At 42.6% G+C, this 10654-nt stretch overlaps 1 protein-coding gene across 3 annotated transcripts in view; it reads right to left on the bottom strand.

Moving 5' to 3' along the window:
• The window catches only part of Ylpm1 (YLP motif containing 1), a 76500-nt gene extending 66120 nt beyond the window's left edge, over positions 1 to 10380 (bottom strand). For all 3 annotated transcript variants that reach the window (XM_021178800.1, XM_029484466.1, XM_021178801.2), the window contains exon 1: positions 9379 to 10380. In XM_021178800.1, coding sequence (XP_021034459.1) covers positions 9379 to 10245 — 867 coding nt within the window. In that variant the 5' untranslated portion in view covers positions 10246 to 10380. The remainder of the gene's footprint in view (positions 1 to 9378) is intronic.
• Positions 10381 to 10654: the final 274 nt, after the last annotated feature.

Below are 10654 nucleotides of genomic sequence, written 5' to 3'. Positions count from 1 at the left end.
GCCAGCCTGGTCTACAAAGTGAGTTCCAGGACAGCCAAGGCTACACAGAGAAACCCTGTCTCGAAAAACCAAAAAAAAAAAAAAAAAAAAAAAAAGCCAGTTAAAGGCTAACCAGGTCTACATGGAGAATTTGCCTCAAATGGGGTACATGTTGGGGTTAAGGGCTAGGGATATTACTGAGTGATTAAGAGTGACAGCTTCTCTTCCAGAGAACCTGGATTAAGTTCCCAGTACCCACATGGTGGCTCACAACCACCTATAATCCAGTTCCAAGGGATTTGATACCCACTTCTGTCCTCTATGAGCATCAGGCATGCCCATGGTTCAGATATACATACAGCAAAAACACTCATATACATAAAATAATATTTTTTAAAGGAACAAAGCCGGCTGTGGTGGCGCATGCCTTTAATCCCAGCAGAGGCAGGTGGATTTCTGAGTTCGAGGCCAGCCTGGTCCAGGACAGCCAGGGCTATACAGAGAAACCCTGTCTCGAAAAACAAAAAACAAAACAAAACAAAACAAACAAACAACCCCCCCCCCCAAAAAAGAACAAAGATATGAAAAAGCAAAGCAAGTGAAACCAAGGCTTCATTTTTATTGGTGAGAAATTGGCCTCAAACACTTGCTTGTCTGCCAATACTGGCATTGGAGCCAGGGCTGCCATGTGTAGCTGTTTCAGTTGCTTAAAGCATCACTAAACAACAAAGACATCAGCTCTTTCACAAGTTAAAAGATAATGGCTACACAGATGAACAGATATAGATGAAGATGTATGTACTGTGTATGACACCCAGAAGTTATTAAATATCTTACTCAATTTTTCTCCACTTCATTTAAAAAACAAAAAAACAAAACAGAATCTCTAGAGCTGAAGAGATGGCTTGGCGGTTAAGAGCACTGACTGCTCTTCCAGAGGTCTTGAGTTCAAATCCCACAACCACATGGTGGTTCACAATCATCTGTAATGGGATCTGATGCCCTCTTCTTGTATGTCTGAAGAGAGCAATGGTGTACTCATATACATAAAATAAATACATAAACTTTAAAAAAAAAAAAAAAAAGAACAGTCTCTCACTGAACCTGAAGCAAGCCAATTCTGCTAAGCCTTGTCTGGTTGAGTGTCTGGTAAACCCTGGGGATCTTCGTGTTTCTACCTCCTCGGTATCTGTTGGGATTATTGGTGTCTACCACACTGGCTTTCACACAGATCTGACCCTCATGTTTTATCTACTAAGCCATCTGCCTATGACACAGGTCTAGATTCTTGAATCTAAACACCAACCTCTTCTTATCTCTTCATCTTTATCTTAGATCAAATGCAGTATGTAAGCTCTGTTAGGGTTTAAGTAGCTGTTGATTCAGTGAGAGTATGTTTTTGTCACTTTCTGTTATTATAAACCCCGTAAGTGAGAAACACAACTACTTCAGTCTTAGGCTTCAGTATGTTTCCGAAGCTCAACAATGAACAAGGATGCCATCAGAAATGTCCTCAGTGACCTCGAGGTAAAGTCAAGTTTGGACTGGTTAACAATAGACTGGGAGCCAGTTCTTCTGAACACCCCAGAATATAAGATAATTTCATGTCTTATGGGATGTTGGTTTATAAAAAGAGGAAAGGGTAGCATACGTTACTTTAAGAGACCGACTGGGAGCCAGAGAGATGGTTCAACAGGTCAAGAACTTGCCGTGAAAACACAAAGACCTGGGTTTGATTCCCAGCTCCCGTGTAAATGTGTATGGGCATGATGTTTTGCCTGTAATCCCACACTTGGGGAAAAAAAGAACAAGCTAGCTAGCTAGACTAGCCAAATCAGAGTTCTGGATCAGTAAGAGATCCCGAGTCTATATTTATATGGTGGAGAACAACTGAAGAAGATATCCAACATCAACCTCTAGCCTCCACAGAATGTGCACACAAGTGCACACACTCTGTTGCCGCCACTACCACCATTCAACACAGAGAAACTGAATAAAGGGGTCTGAGACATTGAGAACTCTAGAACTATTTGCCACAAATATTGTTACCCATAAAGATGCTAATTTATTCAGGCAGCACTAACTACCTAAAACCAAGGACTACATGATTTTGCAAGAAAGGGAATGTTATAAAGTGTGTCTGTGTGCACTATTTTAGAGATGAATATTGCAAAGTTACCATCCCTGTCTAGGTTATTACCAACACCTGTAATAATGTCTGTATTCTTTGTAGATCTTAAATGATGGAAGAAAACCTGCCTTATCAATCAAACATCTACTTTTGAAATTGGTTTAAAATGACTACTTTTAATATCATTAAGATTCACATTCTCCTTTAAGAACTAAGGTCACCAGGTATATTTAGTTTCCATTTTTAAAAATAATGTTCCTTTACTTCCTCTTTCTCCAGTTCCTGCCCTCATTCTCTCTTGCTCCCTTTCAGTTAAAAACTTCTTAAAAGCATACTCTATACTCACCATCCCCATCCTCACCTTGCATCACTCCTCAAATCAATGCAATATGGCTTCAGTCACTATGAACTGCTCCTGCCAAGGTCAACAATAATCTCTATGTCAGTAAGAGGGAAAGATAACTCAGAATCCTTATCTTGCTTGACCGATTAGCAGTACTTGACACAGCTGGCTACTCCTTGCTCCAGAAGTATCTTCCCTTCACAATCTGTAGCCCTGCTCTGCTTTCATTTTCCATCCTTCTAATGTTGTCCTTTCCTCCACTGGTTATTTGGACTGGTGATTCTGAGGCTAGCCACAGGTCTTGTAGCCTCCATTCTTATCTCATACACCTCCCCCCGAAGAGCTTATCTATTAATATGTCTTAGAATATATTGTATATGTATGTTTTATACTGACGATTCACCAGATCTTGCTTCTAGACTCTATGTCTGAATCTAACTTCTACATGGACAGCTCCATTTGGAATTTATGCCCAAGGATCTCAAGCTAAGTATACATAAAGCTTAACTCCTATTTTCCACAGCATCCCTAAGCCTTTTCTTCCTTCTCGTCCTCTAGGTTTTCTATTTTATTAAGTGGTATTATTAATAACCCAGGAGCCCACCCCCAAGCCCACCAATCCTTGATGCCTCCCTTGCCATGACTATCCAACTGGATGGATTCTAGCAGGAGACATCTCTTCTGTCTTTCTACCTCTTTACATCTCCACTAATACCATCCATGCCCAAACCCCAGTTTTCTTGCCTAAATTACTAACAAGTATTTATCCTAAATCATTCTTTTGCTTTTTAATTTCACTCTCCACACCAAAAGCAGGGCAAGCTTTCAAAAATGCCAATCCAGGGGCTGAAGAAAGTTAAGAGGACCTGCTATACTTAGAGAGGACCTAGGTTTGGTTCCCAGCACTCACATAATAGCTAACAACTGTGGATAACTCCAGTTCCGAAGATTCTGACACCCACTTCTGGCCTCTATAGGCAGTGTATACATATGGTACGCATAAAATAAAAATCAATCTTTCTAACTGTCAGAGCTAGAGTGATAACAGTGGTTAAGAGCACTGGCTCTGCCAGACAGTGGTAGCGCACGCCTTTAGTCCCAGCACTTGGGAGGCAGAGGCATGGGGATTTCTGAGTTCCAGGCCAGCCTGGTCTACAGAGTGAGTTTTAGGACAGCCAGGGCTATACAGAGAAACCCTGTCTCAAAAACAAAACAAAACAAAACAAAACAAAACAAAACAAAACAAAACGCACTGGCTGCTTTTGCATCAGACCCAGGTTTTTGGTTCCCAGCACCCACATGATGGCTCAAAAACATCTGTAACTCCAGGTTACAGCAGATCTAACACCCTCTTAGCTCCACAAGTGATTAGCATACAGGTAGCAAACAGATTTACATGCAGGTAAAACACTCATACGCATAAAGTATAAATAAAAAAAAAATCTAAATGCCCATCTAGGCTGTGAGGAGCAGCGCAGTAGTACAGCCTAACATGTCTGCGCACCACTAAAGCAATCAGGGTATCACATTTGCCTTCTTAAAATCCCTCAATGGCTAAATACAGTCTTGGAAATAGTCTTTAAAGCTTTCTCTATTACATACATACCTATTATTTAGAACCTGTGCTGTCAGAGACCCTTCTTGAACTTGTTTTTGGTCTCTCTCTCTCAAACACACACACGGTTTTCCTTTTCTGTTTTTTTTTTTTTTATTTTATTTTATTTATTTATTTTTTTTTTTTTTTGAGACAGGGTCTCATGTAGCCCAAGCTGGCCTCAACCGCTCTATATAGTCCCGGACTCCTGATTGTTGGGATAAGGGTATGCCACCAAGCCAGCTAAATATTATTTTATAAAGGTGGCTTCTTCAATTAGGATACAGCTCCTAACAATAGTCATTCATTTAAAAGGTATCTATCTGTTTTTCACTTCCAATGTGTACAAAGAATTGTGAACAACAGTGTGCGTGTGTGTGTGCGTGAGTACTTGTCTGTAATTCCAGTTCTCAGGAAGAGAAAACACAAGGACCTGGAGTTCAGGGTCAGCCTTAGCTACTCACCAAGTTTAATACCAAACTGGGCTACTAGAGTCACTGTCTCAAAAAGCCAAGATAAACAATAATAAAACTTTTTAAACCTACCTTTTCTAGTTTCTTATATTCTAGTAATATTTCATATTTTCCAATCCCATGGCATCCTGTATTTCTCCTCATTAAAATAAAAAGTCACTGAGACCAAGAACCACAGCTATGCTGCTCACCATCGTATGTACAGCACTGAGCACAGTGCTTCATCCTAAAGGACACTTCTGAGCACTACACTCAATGTCAACCTTTTACATGGGTTATTTGGAGAATGAAAGAAATAAAACCACAACTCACTGAGAAGACTACTATACACTTAAACAGAAAAACTAACTCTAAACTAACTCTTTAGAAAGAATATCCCATTAAGTTATCAATATTTTACTCAGGTATCTAGAGAATAAATGGAAAATAGTGAAGTATTTGTCCCATCTTTCCAGTACTAACTGTATTTCCAATCAAATAGCTCTAGTTCACAAGTGAGTTTTCTCATAATTCCATACACTAAGTCAGGAAGAAACTGCAGAAAGGATTTACAATCACACTACTGAAAATTCCAATGAAATGATTTAGTCATACAAAGACCATCAATGAGTCAGTAACTAGAGAAATACTAGAAAGATACAAGACTGACAAGAGAAGCCAACAGTGAGGACCAGACTGCCCCCACCTAAATCCATTGATCAAGCTCAGCATCAGAACTGTGGGACAACCAGGCACTCACGATGGGTGCAAATAAAGATCTTGTATAATGTAACACCTATACTCTATACACTTGTCAACATCAACTAATCTTCAGTCTAGTGCTTTGGAGTTAATTTTTAATTTATAAAAAGAAAATAGAAGACTCAACAAATAAAATGGCACAATTATCAAGATAGAAGCAGAGTCAGAATGTCTGATATTCGAAAGAATGACAGATTTTTCATCCAACTCAGGGCATAATGTAGAGGAAAAAAAGGAAACAAGAAACACAGATATAGATCAGGAGTTCTCAAAGACGGTGGCTCTCTCTTCCCTCCAGAACTTATGGTGCTGTAGCTCACAATGTCTAAAAACATTTCTGGCTCTCAAAACAGGGAGAGCACTACTGGCACCATTGTTAGAGACATCAGTAACCACCCTGCAATGTATAGGGAAAAAAAATCCCGTAACAAGTCCCAAAGGTTTACAGTGCTCAGACTCAGAAACCCTAACCTACACAATTAAAAATCTTCTATTTACGCCGGGCGGTGGTGGCGCACACCTTTAATCCCAGCACTTGGGAGGCAGAGGCAGGTGGATTTCTGAGTTCGAGGCCAGCCAGGTCTACAAAGTGAGTTCCAAGACAGCCAGGGCTACACAGAGAAACCCTGTCTCAAAAAAAAAAAAAAAAATCTTCTATTTATCCCATGTTGGATCTTAATTTGAACAAACCAACAAAATATTACTGAGACAATTGGAGGATTTAATAAGGAATTCCTCTGAATTCTGATAACAGGAGACAAGAGGGAACTCTAAGGAGACTAAGCATTAGATAATACAAAGACTTAAGCCTTTATAATGTACTCAGTCTAAAAAAGATCTTGACTCAGCATGGTGGTGCATGCCTTTTAGGTAAACAGAGGCAGACAGATCTCTGTAAGCTGGAGACCAGCCTAGTTTAGTTTACATAGCAAGTTCTAGCTGCCAGTGCTACATACTGAGGCTGCGGTTTGATTTGTTTGTTTTGTTTTTGTTTTTTTTTTTTTGGTTTTTGTTTTTTTGGTTTTTCAAGACGGGGTTTCTCTGTACAGCTCTGGCTGTCCTGGAACTCACTTTGTATACCAGGCTGGCCTCAAACTTAGAAATCTGCCTGCCTCTGCCTCCCGAGTGCTGGGATTAAAGGTGTGCGCCACCACACCCGGCTCTGCGTTTTATTTTTTAAGACATGAAAGGTCACTCCCACCCCCGTTCTTTTCTTTCTTTTTAAAACTAGGTAACTGAGGCTCTAGAGATGGCTCAGCAGTTAAGGTACTTGTTGCAAAGACCAAGACATCTGAGAGAGCCTGACAACCACAGGCTGTCCTCTGACTTCCATATGCACACGGTGGCATACTTGTACCCCACCCACCCCTGCTACTCACACACAGCAAATGATAAAATGTAATAGAAAAAAATGCTTTTAAGAAAACCAACTAAGAACCTAATTAAGAATGTAGAACACTGGAGAGGAGGATGTAGCTTTGCAGACTACTTAACTAGCACGCACAAGGCCTTGGGGCTTGATTCCAGTACAAAAAAGGGGGAAAAAACCCAAAACATATAGGGGACTTTCGGGATAACATTTGAAATGTAAATGAAGAAAATATCTAATAAAAAAAAAAAAAAAACCATGAGTGAAGGACAGAAGATGTAAGATTTGCTTTAAAATATTTAAAATTATGTTCATATTTTCTCTACTTAATGCTTAAATCTTTCACCATACATTTTTTTAATACAATACCCTGAACACCAACTAGCTCCCAGAAGTTGTCCTCCCGTCTCCTGACCTCCATATGCACACTGAGCCATGTACATGTGCAGCAGGCCCACACTCCCATCATATATAATAATAAATTTAATAACATTTTCCAAATCTAAAATATGAATGAAAACATGCAGAAGGATATACAATGTTTATCATCTAGTAAAGCAATTACCTTAGGTGTAAGAATGATAACTCTTGAATCTTACACAACCAATCTTTATAGTGGTTCTACAACTTGCAAGGCACTGTCCTAGGTGCTGCAGAGCATTAAGAAGACAAACATCACCAAATCACATGAGTGATTTGCATGTATGGCTCATGGAGACTGAATTTTGAGATGTGCTTTGAAAGTATTCCATTTAAAGGTGAGAGAGAAGTTAAGGACATTGGGATAAACTCCATGAAGTTAAGAATAAAGGGCATGCAAAGCCCCATTTCATTTCCTCCTTCTGTATTCCCAGCTGGCTTTGAATTCCAGTACCATCTGGATGGCCTTGAACTCCCGATCTCCTGCCTCTGCCACCAGTGCTAGGGACTGCAGGTGTTTGTATTACGATGCCCAGTTTATGCAGTGCTAGGAATATAATCCAGGGCTTTGGGGATACTAAGCAAGCACTCAACCAATGAGCTCTATAGCCATGGGCAAGGCTCTTCTTGATCTGCTGTACACCCAGACCTCAAGCTTCACCCTTCTGTTACTTTCTATCTTTCAGCAAGAATCAAAAGCACTACATGTTCAAAACACTGGAAGTTCATTTCAGATGAGGCAGAAAAACAAAAGCAGTATTTGTTCCTAGTGAGTACTTGTATTAAGACAGTCTGGTATGCACATTCTTCTTTTTAAAAGCCAAAGCTGAGGGTGTAGCTGAATGGTAGAGCACTTGACTAGCACACCCAAGGCACCAAGTTCAATCCCAAGCACAACAACAAGTCAACTATATAACTCATATGTTTCTCTCCATGCCCAGTTAAAAGTCAGACTGAGCCGGGCATGGTGGCGCACGCCTTTAATCCCAGCACTCGGGAGGCAGAGGCAGGCGGATTTCTGAGTTTGAGGCCACCCTGGTCTACAAAGTGAGTTCCAGGACAGCCAGGGCTACACAGAAAAACCCTGTCTCGAAAAACCAAAAAAAAAAAAAAAAAAAAAGTCAGACTGAGGTCATAGTTTAGCTTGAAGGAACTGGGCAACTGGAGAAAATAATCCTCATAAGCTGATGTAATTTTGGTATAAGACAGCAAAATCACTTATTCTACCGTCCTATGAGTGTCTCCTGTGCAGACCCTGCTTCTCTTAAACACGGAATTACAATAATATACAATTACCTTTTGGAATCTTATACATTACCCGAGCTTGAATATCATAAGATTCTTAGTGAATTTAAGGTAGATAAGGTCAAACAGTCACAATAGATGATCTATTCCTACTTATTTATTTTTGATACAGGGTCTCACTATGTAGCCCAGGCTGGCTTCAAACTCTCCCATCCTCTGGCTTCTGTTGACCAAATACTGGATGGAAGCACAGGTTCCCATGCCCAACTTCTATGTTCATACAACCCTGTCATCCTCTTACTGTTCTGTGGAATGCAACATCTTCAAAACAGATTGTCAAAAGGCATGGCTCTCACAGGAGCAGCCATCACAAAACTTTCTTTTTAAAACCTCAGCCAAATTCCAAGGCTATTATTTTCAAGTAAATGGTAATAATAATGAAATGTAGCAAATTCATCATGCGGCAAAATTATCCTTAGGAGATGGTAATGTTTGAATCAACTCCTGAAATATACCAACAGATTCTCCAAGGATCAAGTCTCTAGAGGCCTATGGAGTCCACATGAACTCACAACATCAGTTAGGATGTCATGATGAGACTTCCATCTTTTATGTACTGAGAACCCACTTCTGGAAACAGACAGCTATCTCTGGCCCCTGCATATTTTGCTGGTCCTACCTAAGAAATTAACTGGTCGATATTTACATGCATTTAAACATCAGTCCTTGAAGAATTTTCTTTTATACTGCCTCCCCATGAAAATCTTAGTTTAAAAAAAAAATTAAAACAAAGCTCTGTGCAACAATAAATATTGAATGCTGGTCAAAGAAAACTAAGGCATACATCTGAGAAATAAATCTAGTGCCAACCTACTACAACTTCAAATGCCTAGTCTTATCTTTACTCTTCTTTTGGTAATCTATGGTCAATTTAAAACCTGGCTTTCAGGGCTGACTCTTAGGGGATCTTTGGAGTATGAATGGGCTAGTCCTTGGCTGTTGGAATTACGATAGGCATTAGCTGGTTAAAGCCCAAGACCTGCTCTCGTAAAGCCTAAATGAAAGATGTGACACAGTGCTTACCTGTGGAGTCATTGTAGAGGGATCTGGTTCAGGAGCAGCTTGCTTCTGTTCAGCAGTCTTGTTCTTGGCCCCACTCTCCAAAGGCTCTTGCTGGATAGCTGTTTTATTCCCAGAAGGGATGGACGGTGGTGGTGGTAGCTGGGGTTTAGAAGGGCCCTGGGAGGAGCGGGAAGGAGATGCCTGAGAAGGGGGTAAGTAGGGCTGGGAATGGCTCAAATATGATTGTGAGGAGGAAGAGGAAGAATAAGAAGGAGTGGGCGCCAGGTAGGACTGGGAAGGTGGAGACTGTGAAGGGGACGGCTGAGCAGGTGGCAGGTAGGGCTGAGCGGAGGAAGGGGGATAGTACGAGGGTGGTGGCTGAGGTGGAGGCATGTACGACTGGGATGGGGGCATGTAGGATCCTGGAGGTACAGGGGGAGATTCAGGAGGGGACTCCAGCTCCATTGGAACCAAACCCGGAGGCCCATCTCGTTGGTGGTGGATCATCTGGTGTTTGTACTGCTGCTGCTTCTGATAACTGAGGGCTGGTCCAGGTGGCGGGGGCATCGGTGGCGGAGGCGGCTGCCAGTCTCCGTAGCCGCCCCCGGGCATCACCGGCGGGGGCGGCAGCGGGGGCGGAGGAAGATGGTGGGGTTGGAGCACGCACTGCATTTGCTTCTGGTGCATCTGCTGCAGCTGCTGGAGCTGCGCCAAGTGTTGCTCTCGGAAGCTCATGAAGCCTGAAGAGGAAGGGGCCGCGGGAGCCGTCGAACTGGAGTACCCGGGCCCCGGCGAGGCCTCGGGAAGCGCCACCGGTGGTGGCGGCGGCGGCACTGGCGGCGGCGGATAGTGGCTGCTCCCGCCATACCGGCCCCAATTCGGATACATATCGGAAACGAAGGCGCGGGGCTCGTCCCGGCGCCGTTACTCGTCGCAACCGACCTCCAGGAGCCGCGGCGGTGACGGCGACAGCCGGAACTCGCGGTGCCTTACAGGCCGCGGAGCGTGTGAACGGAGCGCGCCAGTGCGCCGGCGCTACGGAGCTGGGCCCGCGGTCGGGAAGGCGGGGACCGTGCTGAGGCAACTACGCATGCGCAGTACCATCGAGCGGAGAACAAAGGCCAGATAGAGGGGACCTTGGCGCAGGTACTCGCTGTTGCCGCCTTCCTTCAGGTTCGGAAAATGTAGGCGGTAATAGAATGTTGTCATAGAACCAAGAAAACCATCGAGTCTCACAGCCGAAAGGAGTGATAGAGATCCTAACGCCCTATGGATTTAGTTTTGAATGGGGGGGGGG

Source organism: Mus caroli, chromosome 12, assembly GCF_900094665.2.
Source record: "Mus caroli chromosome 12, CAROLI_EIJ_v1.1, whole genome shotgun sequence".
NCBI classification, from domain to species: Eukaryota; Metazoa; Chordata; class Mammalia; order Rodentia; family Muridae; genus Mus; species Mus caroli.
This window is presented reverse-complemented; position numbering and strand designations above follow the sequence as displayed.